The sequence below is a fragment of the Homalodisca vitripennis genome, chromosome 5 (assembly GCF_021130785.1).
Source record: "Homalodisca vitripennis isolate AUS2020 chromosome 5, UT_GWSS_2.1, whole genome shotgun sequence".
Taxonomy (NCBI): domain Eukaryota; kingdom Metazoa; phylum Arthropoda; class Insecta; order Hemiptera; family Cicadellidae; genus Homalodisca; species Homalodisca vitripennis.
Window position 1 is genome coordinate 53,425,707 of NC_060211.1, and position 17,577 is coordinate 53,443,283.

Consider the following 17,577-nt stretch of genomic DNA (forward strand, 5'->3'; position numbering starts at 1 on the left):
TAAAAATATACGGGTAGTCTGCGCGAGGGATCTTAGAATAATAAATTATTGAACTTCTACAAATCCTGTGTATTTAAAAACTTGTTGATTATAGATAAGCATATTACAATATGTAAAAAGTTGAAAACAACAACAGTTTAAAATAAGCCACACATACTGTGTAAAGCAGTGCCATTCGTAGACATCTTGCTATTCAAAAGTATATGGGAATTCAGCTACAATGGGCTCTTTCCGAATCCTTACTTTACGAAGGAAGAGTAGATCCTATAATTTTTATAAGGCAAGGATATTTCGGTGAGTTAATGCCTAACAAGTCGCTCAAAAAAATCAAGACAACAGTTCAATGAAAAGGTGAAATCACAACAACAACAAAACAATACAATAAAACATACCGTTTCTGCAAAACCACAGATATGAATTAATGTGGGTGTCACTAAAATAGTGTGAAATTATATTCGCGCCTCATGAAAACAATCAATATGAAATGCTCTGAAACACGTAGCAATTGTGGGGAATAAATCAAGCGACTGCGGTTATTTCTTTGGACGAAATTACAGTACGAACCGAGTTCTAAGAACAATATCATAAGAACAAAATAACTTATTGTGCTTCCAAATAACGCGACCCAAGTCAACTGTGTTGTTTCCACTGGTCGCGCAACGACTCAGTAACGGTCGTATTTACGCGTTTGTCGGGTTAATATGCAGATTTCTAATGGCATCGTGCTCCTTAAACAAGAATTACAGGAATTTTGTGCCAATAGTGGACGATAAAGCGGGGATAAGAATGCGATCGGGGACTCCTAGCACATTATCGCTCACGGACTATTTGAGAGAGGAATGCCCACGATCTGGCTGTCGCCTCGCTACCGCGCTCTTCTCCGCTATTTAGTTTATACATTACCGCACGAAACCGTAAATGTGGTATTGTTCCTTTGATATCCTCCCACTCGCTTCACCGGCAAACTACCGAATGGTCTGATGCATCATTGAAAAAGAAACATTGCCAACACTGTTTTTCTTCGAATCCCTCGATTAACTTCGGTTTAAAAGATCCAATTTAACAAGATTTTGGTTTGATTTAAAAAATATATTTCGAAAAATTTGTATATGAATCTGTAAATATCGTATCTTTACTCCAACAACGTATAGGGCGTCAGTATAATAAGCGGCCACCACCACAATCGAATCATCGATATTCATTATTATCTAAACTACCGGAACTAGAATGTGGAACCGAATTACGTTTCTGGTATTTCAGATTATAGTATAGTTCAGGTGTTTTTAGATCTATAAAAGTAATAATTACATGATGAATAAAAAACTATTTAGGCTATGTTTATTTATAAAATAAAACATACAAAATAGCGTAATATTTAGTTACTTTTTACTATTTTGGAGGATAAACATATCGCTATCCTACTGGCGGCTATTACTCAAATACCACACAAATAATATTACTTGGTTTGAATTAATTTGAAACCATATTGGTATTAAATACATTAAAAGAGCTGATAATAATTAATTGTAAATAAATATAATAAGATCTTTTGTATTCGATAGTTTTTTCTAATCGATAATTTCGTACTCTGATTCGATTGTGGAGGTGGCAGCTTATTATAGTGCAGCCTTGTATACATCTGTCAGTTCTATTATTATGACACTAGACACAAGGAAAATTGGTTGATGGATTCCGTCTTTCCTTGTCTTAAAATTCACTTTACATCTTTGGGCCTGAACTTTACTTTTTTACATAGTTTAAAAACCTTTAACACACATTAAAACGTATTGGATTGGACCAGATTTTAAACTCTTCAGGAGCACGTTGGCTTCTTCAGCCTCTTTTCTTTTTGAGTTATAATTGATTGTTTGACGGTGACTGTATATCAAGATAATACCACTTTCATCTCTGTTCAAATGTTTATAATATTTTTATTGATAATTACTTGTAATATGACTTTCAGTAAAAACTGTAATCCAAGCGTGCCAATGAAGAAGCTTGAAGGTTGCTAAGGGCTGTATTTCAAGTTATGGATTAATATTATTTTCTTTAATTACTTATTTGTTTGTTAACTAATACCGGATGAAGGTGTTAATTGATGTTATCTCAACATTTGACTTTTTATTCTAGAGGATTTCCACGAATAATTATCTCTGTATCGATAAAAATTTCTTGATAGTAAGTGCACAATAATAATAAGTACTACTTATACTTTTTAAAATATCTTAAACATGTTTTCATCTTGAAACATTTTTAAATATTCATCGCAAATTCTTGAAGTACTGAAGTCAAAAATGTAACTTTTCCTTTCCAGCCTCTACTGAAAACTGTTAGGATATAACAGATTACGTCATGAATAATGTGTTCCTATTACTTACTATTGGCGCTTAAAACAACTGATTATTTAATCAGGTCCTAGTTCTACGCATAGATTGACTTTTATATTTTTGGTATACAATTTTATTTGAATTCCCTATTACATCAACAGTGTTTACAACCATAAAACGCCAGTTTTATTCCTATCTGCGTCAAGTATGGTTCAAGTGTTCAATATTACACAATAGTTAAAATATTGAAAAATGTAATAGTATTTAAAAAAAACACATTATGGCTAAATAATAAAATTGAGGTAGATATAAAAGAGGCGATATGATCATTTTGTAATAGCAATAGTCAATTATATTGCCAATAGTGTTTTAACAGTTAACTATTGCTATTTTACGTTTTTCACTACTCGTAGCCTATGCCAAAAGATTTGTACGGTACCTGTATGATTTATATGCTCTAATAATAATATTGTAGAGACGCCATGAATTGTTACTTGGAAGAAAGTATATTGCAATTATACCGTTTTTAGGAGAAATCCATGCTGTGACAGACGAATTATGGGTTTCGTATGAAAATTTGTTCAGTAACCGGAAACTGTATTTTCAGACACGCTATGCCTACGGTTAGCGCGCTATGCCTTGTCGCGGCATCGTGACGCTACGGAGACTCGTGAGTAATGCACGGCTGGTTAAATCACGAGTATGATGTGTTTCCCGCAAAGAAAGAGAAATCACCGATATGGCCAGTTGGCCTTTCCAGGAAATGGAGGAAATGAGTGAATAAATGCCGGCAAATCCTGGAAACGCGAGGCGCACTTGTGGGTGCGTACGAGTGCCGTGGAGAGCGGAGTGTTCCCGGAATGCTGAGAGAACGGCAAATATTGGAACTCATGAGTGATTTCATTGTTGGGAACTTCAGTCACGAACCTGACCGCTGACAGGTTTACACTATAAACAAATCGTTTGTTCGACATCGCAAGTGTTTAGATGAGATTTCAATTTCAATATTGTCAGAAGTCGCAAGTGTGATATTGCGCTGTGCTGTGATGGTGAATACATTTTATAACATTGTAACAATATTACTTACTACAGTAACTTTGTATCCAACTATGGACATACAACTGAACTGTATCTTAAACTCTACGAGAGTGAAATGCTGTGTGAGCAAAAAACCATAATCAGCAAGATGTCTGCATTAACCAAAGGAATTTTTTTTGGTGGTAGACGAACGGACCTATCAAACCTACGTCAGTTACACGATCCTGAAGGATCGTGCTAAATTTCAGTGGAAGAGCGACCAAATTACATTTAATTTCATCGTTTCTGTGGCGAAGAAAAACAGAAAAGACAGCTCTCTATTTGAAGTGTCGCTTACAAAGTTCCTGTCAACTACCATGTTCAAGTTCAGAACCAATGGATGCCACAGGAAGACTGCCAGCGGATTGCAACACGTGCCGCACGTCAAGGGGACGGCCCACGTTATGGGTGCTATGCAAACCTCGCCGACCTCACTGTCCACCTCACCACAAGAGAAAGAACATTCCGCATTCTATGGGGAGGGAAAGAGTAACACTGTTGTGTTGTGAGTAACAATTTTGTGGATAAATTTACGGTCAAGGTGCCGGGAGTCATTTCTTGCATCGGAGGTGTTTAATTTTCACTGTGAAAATCACCAACCGCAATAGCTTTGTCGAAGGTAACTAAAGGGATAAAAATATGAAACGATAATATTTGTCAGATATTTGTTCTATCTTGACACATTTAAAATCAACTTGAGGTACGTAAATAGATGTTGAATCAAGTAACCTGTTAAAGTAGTGACTCAGGCTATTTGTCTGGTTATCTGACGGTGATAGAACTAATATTTATGAGTCAAACGGTAGATTTTCAAAGTGACGAGCTAGAAAATATATAATTTGAGAAAAATATGGTCGTTTCACATTTTTAGGTATTTTGATATCGTCACATTCTGACTTCCGCAGTTTCCTCATAAGGGAAATTCCTCTATCGATTTTGAGAAAATCCAGGCTGTATGCTTTTACAATACACATTGGCTCATGGTTCCTAGTCTTTTACGTTTGCCGTACATGTTGTAATACTAGCTTTCACGTTTAACCATTGTTTGAAAGAAGTATTCCATCATAATGAGCAACGTAAGTTCTTAATTGTGTTAAGTGCGTTTCACCAAAAGCATGAAGACCAAAAGTCGGTGATGAAACAAGATACGAATTTATTAACTGATATAGGCCAATGCTGAAATTCAAATCCGTGAAGAACAAACAGAAAAACTACAGACGCGACAACAATTGAACGGAACGGCAACAGCTGATTTGTAACAAACAGATGTTTTAATCAAAGCCGGCAGAAACAAAGAGGGACCTCCGCCTTCGGTACTTCAAAGTGGCCAGTATAATTGTGATCGTTAATGGAACATAAGTCGCTGGTCATGCGAGGTAAATAATTAGCGTACAACTAGTAACCGAGGCCGAGAAACCCGGCGCTAATGACGGAAAATCACGACATTTTTGACGGTTATGGCCGAGTCGGTGCCGGGCCAACTGGACCGGCAGTTAGTGTAAACCGGCAACAATAACGTGCTCTAGTTTATGAGTAAAGCGCCCGGTGAAATACCGCTGGAGCGGATTGTTAAATAAAACTAGTTGAGAGTAAATATGATCGAGGGAATACTGGTTTGGGCAGATGGACGTGCAGCGGTCGCGGCCTCTGGCGGGGGCACGAGGGTTGTGATATTGTATCGTAACAAGTTTTGGGTACCCTTGCGATTGGGGCAGTGCATGGTCATTCATCAGTAGAAGAATAGAAGTACAATTCCAGTGCCGCGATGGGAACGAGAAAATCGCGGAATTAACAAATTTGTAAATAAACCGATTACATAAACTGTTATCTTGTATCACTCATCGATAGCCAAGTCCGAAAAAATCTGTTTCCTTAAAAAATCTAGTACAACCGTATGGAAATGTATCATACGAAGTTCACATACGATGAAGTTAATTTTATTGGATTGTTTGGCAAGACTTTCGTTACATTCTGTAGAAAATTTCAATACTCAGTTGAATCGGTATTTTTGAAGTGCTCCACTGGATATTGACAAAGATTTTATTGACGTGTCATAAAATAAAACTCATTAAATATAACTGCAATGCAATAATGAAATAAAGCTTCGTTACATTAACCTAAATTATCCTTTGAGATGGATACTATAGTAAGGAATGTATTTGGAAATTATTCTCATAACTTAACTTCCTCTTAGATGACGATAGCAGTGCCAAAACCTCACAAAGAGCCAAACCCTTTAGTTATTAGAACCGCGCCTTGACTGAATCATAATCAGCGGTCGACTGAATGTTGAGAAACAATGGCAAGGTATCGAGGGCACTGGGCACCACTTAATCGTTTATTGTTATCACTGCTGAGGCTCGCCAGCTGGGGAACCGGTCTTGCCGCATCTTGTTAAATAAACAACCGAGTTCGATCCTTTATGCGGTACTGTAATGCGGGCAAAGTAATCTCTGCAATTCTGGAGACAAGTTTATTTCGTCATAAAACTGGAGCGATATGACTTCTCAATAAACATACGCTGTTGCATCATTATGGAACTGTTTTGGAAAATAACTTAGCAAGTGCTAGTGTGCTGCAGAAGGGTACACTTCTGGCTGATTTATATTTCCAGTTGAACCTACACGTGGTGCAGCAAAATCCGACGTGTCACTTATATCTGAGCAACCCCAGGATTATCCAGGATGTTAGGGGAACAGGGTTGAACGGTAGATCTAATTTACTGCGGAGGATTACTGTTGCAGTGGATGGAGCTCCTTAGTGAAAGGCTCTTGCATGCCTAAATCTTAGGGAATATGTACCCTATATGCTTTGCCTGAAAGATGCTGAAACAGAATCTCCTATTCTTCCAAGGTGACACACTGAGATATAGTGCCCGCTCGCTATCCCTCCTTGCGGGATTTGAACAGGAGGCAGCCCCTATTCGAGATCTTATCCACGCTGACCGGAAGCAACCTCTAATGTTCTTTTAGGACAAATTGCAATGAGAGGTTTTCTCAGTGTCTTGTCCTTATTGACTAAAAAGGAGCCACTGTGTCTTTCTCTCAAGAGATCGTCTTTTTATGTGGCAGCCTTGTCATTTGAGAACCCTAAATCGTATGAATCTTTAAAATGGAAGCATAACAATTTTCACAATTAGCAGACGTAATGGAACAATTAATTTAGTGAAACAAAATAAACCAGATGATGTTCGTATTGATTCTTATAAACCCCTAAAATAAACCAGAAATACATTTATCAAAACCTACTAAATATATTGCTTTCCAGTGGAACGATCACGTGGAGGACAGAAGAAAAGTGATGCTGACCCGTAGGAGGGGGGGGGGGAGGCTGACATGAGATGATGTACAAATGATATTGTTCCAGTCACAGTAGGAATCGCTCGGACGCTGCGCTCAACCTCCCGTACGCTCGCACCTGCCAGCGACTCGGGCCAACATCGCCCTAACGCGCCTACATGCATTACACCCGTTACTGTACCGTACTCTTGTTTTACACACTTTCCATTTAACTCCAGTCAACTTAATTAACCGACAGCAAGAAACGTCGTGCCTTCTACAAGTGTAGTTTGTACTGTTTATGTCAGGCAATTAAGTAGCCTACAATGTTCTTGCAGCTCCTAGATTGGGGGCACTAATGACTGACATTTGATCAATCAGAAAAATAAAACAAAAACACAGCGGTACTTTTCATAGTATTAATAATGTGACAAGTTGAAAGTGGTTTCCTACATTTTAAAAGAGATAATAAAACTATTTGTGTAGTATAATAGTTCGATTTTGGATTCAACGAAGAAAGGCCAATCTAGGAACCAAGGGCCATAGGATTGAATTATAGTTGAAATATTGCACGACAATGTTTGAGAACCACGTAGCTACTATCGACTTAAGACACTTTACAAGAAGATGAAAAACATTTTGCAGAACTCAAATGCACCATTTGAAATACCAAAGCATTATGATTTGGCAACCCTATAATGAAGAAGACGCGGAGGGGAGGCATCGCGTCGGCGGGAAACGGGCGTAAAACACCTCGTTAAACGATCGGTTAACGACTCTTTGCGCAGAAACGGATAATTCGGCGTAAAAACGGCGTTAACTACTTTACGTCGTCGCCTCGTGTACCTAAATATACCGCCGGCTTTGGAAGTAGTCATTGTTACTCAAGGTTGGTACTATTACATGCTCTGCGATAATGGACTGACAGACTTTTCAACTGCAGCAGTGGACAAGTGAATGGTTGATAGTTTCACGGATATGATTCCGATCCACATGAGTAATAAAGATGGAGTGTGGCACAGACGATGTCTCCGGGAAGTTGATACAGCACAACGCAGTTCAACCGCAGTAAAACAAACAGCACCGAAGACAGCAGCTGCAGTCTTGCAGTAAAAACAAGCATATGGTGTCCAGATCGGATGTTTTCAGAACGGCCAGTTGAGACGGTATGTTTTTAGAACGGCCCGTAATGGCGGCGTAATTGAAGGCGGGAAACTGCCTCTTGAAATGCAATAAACTATAACAATCTTCTTTGACTAAATTTAGAAGGCAGCTGCTCGGCGAGCTGTGCCTTATCACGACCAATTTCCGCCAGCTCCAACAATTGGGCTCAAGAGTATAACTGCAGCACAATTGATAACTACCAATTGGTCCTCGCTCACCGAGGGGTCTCAAAGTACTCTAGACTTTACTTAGAATTTATGAGGGTGTAAAAGTGATAAGCTATGTTGATATGTTTTTCCAGCTCAGACTGTTTTAATTTGTTTAGCCACACTTGTAGCGTTTCCAAAATGACACTCCTTGATAACTTCCTAAATGTCAAATGTTTAGAAACAAAATTCATAAATAAAGCTAAATGCAATTTAAAAATGACTTTACTTACCAGATAAAGATGCTGGAGACTCATTGTTGGATGTAGAGGGTGTCGAGGTGCTGCTGACCGAGGTCTTGGGGCCAGCATTGCGATCCTGCATAGCCGCCAGAGCCAGGATAGTGGCCATGTTCTGGGGCAGTGACATCTGCAACAATATAAACACATGAGGTGATGTTGGAAGTAGAGGGTGGCGAGGTGCTGCTGAACGAGGTCTTGGGGCCAGCATTGCGATCCTGCATAGCCGCCAGAGCCAGAATAGTGGCCATGTTCTGGGGCAGTGACATCTGCAACAATATAAACACATGAGGTGATGTTGGAAGTAGAGGGTGGCGAGGTGCTGCTGAACGAGGTCTTGGGGCCAGCATTGCGATCCTGCATAGCCGCCAGAGCCAGGATAGTGGCCATGTTCTGGGGCAGTGACATCTGCAACAATATAAACACATGAGGTGATGTTGGAAGTAGAGGGTGGCGAGGTGCTGCTGAACGAGGTCTTGGGGCCAGCATTGCGATCCTGCATAGCCGCCAGAGCCAGGATAGTGGCCATGTTCTGGGGCAGTGACATCTGTAGCAACATAAACACATGAGGTGATGTTGGATGTGGAAGGTGTCGAGGTGCTGCTGGACATGATCCTAGAGGTAGTTCCATCTGTAACATGGCCGGATTCATTGGGCAGTCCCAAAAATGTGATGTTAAAATTTGACATACACCTTCACTATGTATTTGTCCTTATTTTATTATATAAATGCTAGCTTTAACTACTTTTAATATGTGATAACCTCCTCAAATCTGCTCTGTCACACCGGTTGTCAATATGATCAAGACGGTTACGCGAGATTGCATGAACCGCAGGGAAACAAAAGATCTGTCCATAAATAGCACGCTCGGATAGAATGGAACTCATGAGTGGGCCACATGTTTTGTCAATTGAGCCTCTAATAGAACTGATTCTAGTTGTTTACAACTGACACGCATTTCAAAGTACTTTTCCACTGTCATTCAATTCGTACGTGTGCAAGTTTTCGTTACCTCTGACAACGATTAAAGATTCGTTTAGCAAATTCGAACGTATCTCAGAGCGAAGACACACACGGAATCCATTGGTTGTGAACGAGGTAAGAAATTCTTTCGTGTTTGAGAAGTTCCGCAAAAATCTGAAGTCGAGACAGCGGTGACAAATGAAGTTGGCAAAAGTCGTGGAGATTCCGAATGTCACGCAGTTGAAGGGCCGTGGGATGCGCTGTCCAGAACTCACATTTACTGACAAACCTGTGTTTTAAACGCTGTAAATCAAGTGTAAAAGAGAAACAGAGAATATTTCTGTCACGCTGAGAATTGTTCGTGGACAAGTCAACCGTCACCCGACACAAGCGGCTTGGCACATAGTTGTATCTAAAAGAAAAGTAAAACTGGGAAGTAGGTAGGTCAAATCTTCCATTGTTCTTTCAAAGAGTCGTTTAAATTCTTTGCGTGGTAAAATGTAAGGTTTCTCTAACTTCTTATTGAGATATTTTCCAGATGGATTTAAAAATCACAATCAACTTGGAAATGGTTTTCAAATACTGAGTAACTAGTACTGTATAGTGAGACTTCATATTCATGTAAGATGTTATCACCCTACGGTATTCTTTAAATTACAGTTTAGGTTGAATTCTAACAGTAGTTAAGACTAAGCTCGATACGTTCTGTTCTGTGTTCGTGATTTTACATCACCTTTTCCCAGCAGCAAGACCGACGTGTCGACCACAAACCTTGTAGTTCCCATAAGATCTGCGGGTCTGTAGTCATTGCCCACATGTTTGCTAACCTTTATAGCTCATACTTGTTTACTGTTGTGGTTCCCTTGACATCTCTCTTGTTTTACACCTTTTGACGAACGACGGTAGCTTTGGCTACGGGATGGATTAGTTCGCCGGAACTAAGTTGGTTATGAATAAACTCTTAGAATTGTGTTCCCATGTTTTTTTTTTAATTTTCCGTGAACTGAAATCTAGGTTATGTTCACCACAGGTGTTCGTCGACAAGGAATATTTCGATAAACCGAATAAAAATGGGAAACGAGTCAATAAACAAGAGAAGATATACCGCAGTGTCCGCACGTGGGTATACCAGAAGCAATGGACTACCTGCGCTTGGGCTATCCATCATCGAGTGGGGAATAAATGGCACCGGCCTTTCAGGATGGAAGTGGAACAGCCCCGTCTGTCTGTCTGTCTGTCTGTCCGTACTGTACTGTGCTCATTACCACACCCAGTGTCTGTAATTATAACCCTATCCCACTGGCCAGATGTCTCTTCCTCCGATATCTGAGGAAGCTCCTGTTTTTTGTTTCCACCATCTGGTTTAATATCGAGCGTATATCCTCCGCCTTGCCACACCCGCCCTCTTTGAGTAGTGGGTCAAGACTGATTTTCATGTGTGAACAGCTTTTTATACAAGGTTGGAATGCGAAATGGAATTCTTTAAGTGCTGTGTAAGCGTTATTGTTAGCTTAACATCATGCATTAAAGCTGTCTTTTATTTAGAGAACCTTGAAGTTCTCAACTTATTTTATCGTGTGAAGTATTTGCAATTACAATTGTTACACGAAAACAAAAAGAATGTTTGTACGCATGGAGGGGGGGGGACATAAAATTACTTTAATGTACCATTTTGTAGCAGTCAAAATATATAGTTTTCTATCTTATTTTCAAGTCATTTGGATCAAAATTGTCAATTACTGTATGAACTCTAAAATGATATTACTTTAAAATATGAACGGTGACCTCTGATGCAGATATTAAACAACTAAATGTTTGACAATACCAAACGGTTTATTACTTAATTGGGTCTCAATTTCACAATAGTTGAAGCAGATCTGCAACATCATAAAAATATCATTTTCCCTACATAAGAATCGTGTGAACTCGAATTTCTTTTACCCTTTCTTCGCTTTGTTCATTTCATTTCCCAAAGGTCGCTATATTATTATTGTATCGGAAGTGCTCACAGTGATCGTCGGGACAATAGAAGAAAGTCCTTGGCAATCGACCATCAGCGTTAGATTCCCGCTAGAAAAATGATATTACAGATGCAAAAACTGTACAAGATGGCCGCATATTGGTAGCATTGTGTGCAAATCACAGTGGGAAAGTTGGAACAGCTCGAAAAATGGGTGTGTAGTCCACGAACTGGCAGAAAAAGGTGTTTAGAAGCGGCGCCCCGGGCATATTAATCGGTTTGCACCTCGGTCTAGTTGCCCTGGCCGTTGTCTGCTAGACCGCTTTGTTTTCTGTCTGTTTTATTAGTTTCGTTCTTTTGTTTGTGGTTTTTGTTGGCCTCTGTTTATACTACCGGTTGCGTTCAAAGGGTTTATTAATACAAGGCGCGCTTTTATTATTTCGCTATTCCTGTTACAGTTTTACATCTTCCTCATAATGTCAATGTTTTATTACTTCTCTACAGGAATTTCGCTCGATTCTTTCCGTTTTTACACAGGAAACGACATTTGAAACTTGTAATTGATGATTAAGAAAAGTACTTTCCTTGAACAAGGAACGACGAAGTAAAGCTAAGTAGCGTGGGTAAACCCACGGACAGGGGCGAAGTGAAGCTCTGCACCAATTTGAGTGACAGTTGGCGTCTTCTGTCTTGGACGATAAGTGGGTTCTTTCATTGACCGACTACTTTTTCTTTGAACCTGCCAAATACTCGAAATATTTCCTCCCAGATCTTGAATCCCTTCCAGGGTCGGGTGAATTTTGTTGACTATCCCGCGCCAAAGGGCGGATTAGGCAAGGCCCCTCACACGAGTGGCATCCGATGGCGAAACCAACCGTGTCCGATTTTGTCGAGCCGATCTCGCCGTTTCAACAGCTTCGGCATTTGACTCATTAGAAGTCGCGGTGCCAAGAAAATTCTCGCCGTCACACGCCGTGCCAGGCCGAGCCGATGATTCAATTTCCGTGAAAAGAAGATCTGTAAGAATCACCGTTTCAACACAAGGATTACGTCTTACAAATGTAGTAAAATTCTACCAGAATCTGCAGACTCGAAGTAAATTTGTGGTTACATTTAAAAACTATGAAATATAATTAAAAGAAAAACATAAAAGATATAAAATTCAACTTATCTCATCCCAGTAACTTTGCATAAAGATAGAAACACTTTCTATTGTAATCCTTAACGACTAGCCACATTTACAAGAACTTAGGACAGGCCTCTAAACTGGAATACATTGTTGTAATCTGAATACAAAAATCCATTTTTTATAAGAGTAATATCATCTTACCCTGGTATTGTTGTTGGAGGCGAGGTTGGCGAACTTGGCAGCCATGCTCTCCACTGAGGGGACTTTGGGGACAGAGGGCCGGTTGGTAGGGACGGGACTAGAGGTGGCCTTGTGGGGGGATAGGGGGGTTCTGGGGGGTGTGGGGGGCTGTGAGCCTGGGCTGGTAGGTGCTGCCAGGGGGGCACGCAGACCCATTCCCATCGCCCGCGCCGACAACGACTCCAGAATCTTTCCTGCAACACCAACATCCATTTAGTACACAAATCACAACGTGGATAAAAATACACGGGGTAACAATCTCTGAATAGCTTGGTTTTCTTAAAATTATTGCCTATTATAGGAAACTCGCTTTATACAATTAATACTGTCCCTATCTAAGTATATTACTTAAAAGACTTCCAAACGAATCTCTAAGAGATTCAGGAATTGTGATGATCGAGCTGTGTAAGACGTCGGGCTTTGAATCTGAGTTGAAGATGGCGCAAGTTCAATTTCTGTTTGTAACCGTTGCAATTTGTATTAGTAACATCAACCATGTAACGTATCAACTCTCTCCCTCATTCTGTTGATAAGATCCTGGGGATCGGCCTCTCTCTCTCTAAAAAGAAAATTTAAAGGTATACATCAGATGGCATTCATTTCAGTATTGCTTTTGTCCAAGTAGATAAACAGGTTCGATCTTTATGTAGATTATTACATTACTCATCTTCTTCAAATAAAGTGTACGTTCATCCTGCAATATGATTAGCAATCTGGAAACTCAGCTACAAGTGAAACACGGCTACTTTGTAACAATCAGTGCAAATGAAAGTGTTTTAAATATGAATTATATCACAAAGTTTTCCCTTTCTGTAGACCTCAAGGGGGTAAAGGCCGGATCTATTCCGGGATTGAGTATTGAAGAGGCCACAACAGTCTTCTACGCCAAGAACGCAGGCGGAGGTGAGGGGAGACACCTGTACTGTACCTTAGAGGACGTCGCGACGCTCAGGTAGATATACAGGAGACGCCGCGTCGGTACTATTAACAGCTAAAAAGCCGCGTCAGAATGGGAAAACATATCTGACGTCAGGCGACCAACAACAGACAAACGGAGTGGACGGGTGTAAAAATAGAGGGAACCTCGCTAATAGACAAGTGAGAGACGCCTGTAAGGGAACATTGTGTCTTACGAGATGGTCGGGAGCTCACAATGAAATTTCAGTATCAGGAGAACAGGATCGGTACAAGCTCAAAGCTAATAGCATTTTTGACATTTTAACACACTCCTTGATTACTCAAAAATTTTACACAAATACATATTAAAAATACTCTGAAAACACATAATGTAGCAATGCTGGGAAAGGTTGGTTCAACGCGAGTATTGGATTTAGCTCCATTTCACCTTCAGCTTAGTGCAGCATCTGAGCAGTGTCAGATTTCCGTCAAGGAGGTGAAATGGAGCTAACTCAATATTCGCATGCTCTGAAATAATAGGAAATTGTTTTCTGAAAATATTCTTCACGCGTTTGTCTTTATAAAGTACAAAAGGGTACCAAAATGTATAGAATGTAATTAGTTTTTAACTTTCGACATTTGTCTTGAAATATCAATTCAGCACATATATACTCTGGTTGAAAGAGCCAAATGTTTCCTTCTGGCATTTCAGCTTGTTGAGGTTAAATAAACCATTTTTCAATAAAAGAATCTTTTACTCTTGTTGAAAACATATCGCCGTATTAAACAAATAATATTTAGGGCGCCTCCTCCCCCCTCACCCCGGGCATGTGAGAAATCAATTCCTCCTCGGGGGCCAAGTCGTCTCGCCGTAAATTGGAAACCGAAGGCCTTATGCCAGAACTCCTCCTATAGCGTAGTCACGCAGTGAACGTTTCTGAAATTACGATGGCAGTGACAAAAGATGGGGGCGAGACGGTACCCGCATTTACCTCAAAGTCAATTAGAGAATTGGATGGAAAATATATTTGAAAATTTGGAATTGCAGACGTTTTGTTTTAACGTCTATATCGTATAGTGCATTGAATTCTGGCTAAGTTTGAACAATAAGTGATCAATGAAGCATTTCAACAAAAAATATTTTACAATCTCTTTGGAATATGGTATTGCAATTCGGTGTTAACTAAAACATAAACCAACTTATGTACGTCCTGACCTGTATAAAGGGGGAGGTAATTAAGGATTTAGAATAACATTTAAATAATGAAACAAACGAGGAATTTTGCCAAAATAGTTACACATTTTAACAGCCTTTTTACGATTTAACTTTACGAGAAAATTCCAGATTTTCCAATTAAAGTCTGGAGGATGTTGAAGAAGCAATAATTAAGTTCTACAATATTTTTTTATTAATTAAAAAGACTTTCTAAAGCTCAATTGCCAAAGACAGCAATTTCTTTTGTTGACAAACTTTACTTCTTAATTTCTGCGAAAATGGAAGACGTGACTGTATTAACATGGGTATTGTTGGCCAATTGATTTTAAAAATCAGTCTGATGACTTTCCCTTCTTGTTCATATTATTTTTACCCTAGTGTTAAGAATACGCTATTTTTGACTTTGAATATTCGATAGTACAAACAATTGTATTATTGGTTTAATGAATATACGGTGAAACAATAAGTCACCACCCAGTTATTGTAACAATAAATAAACTCTGCTACCTCCACATGACAATGAAAAGAATTACTTTGCCATTTTTGCATTATTTAAAGTATTATACCCTATAATATACAGTGTGAAGATTTTACAGAGTATAACCACTGTGATCTCAGAAAAGCAAAAACTTGTGTAACTGATTTTTACCACTCCAATAAATTAAGGTGTAATCTTATAATTAAAGTTTTCTCCATAATATACAGTATTGAGATTCCAGTGATACCACTTTCAGCATAACAAACTACTTCATTGTATAATTACGTAAAAATATATACAAAGTATTATAAGACCTTACATACTATAACTATACATCGTATAGTCTGAATTAAATAACAAAAACTTATGAAATAAGTTTAGCAAAATACACTGCAACAAGAAAAACGCGTTGCAAAAATGTCGAGTCCTAATTAATGTTTACGCAAAATTGCACATACCCCATCCCTAGATCGGGTGAGGCTGTGACGAGTGAAGGGTAACCCATGTTTGACACAGTGGTACTACCGCGGTCTAGGTCGGGACCTAACAAGTTCGGACAGGCGTGAGGGCGAGCAACCGACCTACAGAGGTTTCTGGTCCACTGGTCTTAGTCGGGAGGGGGGAGAAAGAAAACAATTTATACTTCGAAAGATTTCAGGGGATATATTTTTAACCGACTAGAACCAGTACGAAAGTCACCGGAAATTATTGAAATAAAATAAATAGGCTAATCATTATGAATATGGAGGGGTACTTTGTAATAAGGTTCGATTGACAATTGCAGTTATGGAATATAAAAACTAATAACAGCACTCTGGAACAAATAGATTCAAACTTCATTGACACTTGGGAAGTTTTAAATATTCATGAGTGAGTAAACGCAATTACAAGTAATTTTACGTAAAATGAATTGGGAGAGAGGTTATTAAAAAGCTGATTGCTTGTTTCTAGCTATGGTGTAATCTTATCTGTTAGTTATAGAAAAAATATTTCCCTGATTTTTTAATCTGACACCCTCTTTATCACTAAGTGTAAAAACTGACACATCGGGCGAATTCAACCGAACTAAACTTCAATTGAAACAGAACTCTACAGGATACAAGCATAATGCATGTATTAAAAAATGTCCAATCAATCAGACAAAGTAATGAGAAAGAATGGATGTTGGATCGAAAATCGAGTAATTGGTCGAGAATGAGTTGCCAGCTGATTGACTCGATGTTTGTTGACATTTTGATTGACGGTTTTGGCAAAACATCGTCTCTCCGTCGCCAGCCGTTGCGAGACTTCTCAATGGCTCTTCATTTGTTGCTAAGTCCACTTTAGGACACCATTGTGTGATAAATAGTTGCTAATTCATTCTAAACTGTGTGAAATAAAATTAAAAGTTGTGGACTGTGTATCTTTTATGAAAGCGATCAGTTTAATAATTTGTTTTCCTCGAATGATACAGCTAACCTTAATTTCCACTTGCTCGAAACAAACAAGCAGCTGCGAACAAAGATTAACAACTCTACCCAAACTACGAACAACCCTAATTATAAACTTCCCCAAGAGAAACTTCCAGATGTCTACCTTCTACTTATTGTTGGTGAAGATTGAATAGCGAGTGTTGTGTAATTATGATACACTAATGACGGATAAAACAAATGCACAGTTTACATTCTACAAGAACAATACAGTGTTGAAAGTATATAAGCTAATAATAAACACGGTTTGGTATGAGAAGTTTCTAAAGGAAGCATTTAAGGTTTCATTTTTTTTATTAGAAACATAACCAGACAACTCCTTCCTGGTTTTACCAAATCAATATCATAACTTCCATTTTCTAAGTGACACCTCAGATGTATTCCCTGATGGTGTATATTACTTTATGTAATAATAATGGCCTTACGCTTACAAAACCGACAAAAAAATAATCTCAAATGGTCTTTCAGACGGAGAAAAAATGAGCCCACCAGAGATCGCCTCCGACTTGATGCTATACTGATAATACATATACGCAAGCATACACTAGAAGAAATAGAATTTGTGATTGGTGAACGTAAAGCGGTTGATACCCAACGGTCAATAGGACTTAATAAGTGGAATCAGGGTTTCGTATAGAAGACATACAATGTTGACAAAGTGGGAAATTCTGATATGGAAAAGTCCGGGAATTTCTTTCGCTTCTCCGTATCAGAATTTCTTACTCCGGGAATGAAGAAATCTGTATCTATGGGATGAATGCGTCCTGTACGGACTTAAATTCGGTCGTAAATCTACAATATTATCTCCCATAAGTTTTCTTCGTAATGATTACTGTAAATGATAACCGTTATGATTATAAAGATCAGATAGGGTTGTCAAAATTAACAGTTGGGTCAAAAATGTTTCACCATCATGATTTAAAGTCTTCAAATA

General features: G+C 38.9%; 1 protein-coding gene across 4 annotated transcripts in view; it reads right to left on the reverse strand.

The window, feature by feature from the left end:
* The window catches only part of LOC124362210 (zinc finger protein castor homolog 1-like), a 138,319-nt gene that overhangs the window by 36,439 nt on the left and 84,303 nt on the right, over positions 1–17,577 (reverse strand). For 3 of the 4 annotated variants that reach the window (XM_046816527.1, XM_046816526.1, XM_046816525.1), the window contains exons 1-2: positions 12,545–12,655; positions 8,286–8,560 (exon numbers count right to left, since the gene is read on the reverse strand). In XM_046816527.1, the coding sequence (XP_046672483.1) occupies positions 8,286–8,502 (217 nt within the window). In that variant the 5' untranslated portion in view covers positions 8,503–8,560; positions 12,545–12,655. Of the gene's footprint in view, positions 1–8,285; positions 8,561–8,706; positions 8,839–12,544; positions 12,778–17,577 lie in introns of those variants that run through there. The other variant, XM_046816528.1, reaches the window with a different exon arrangement.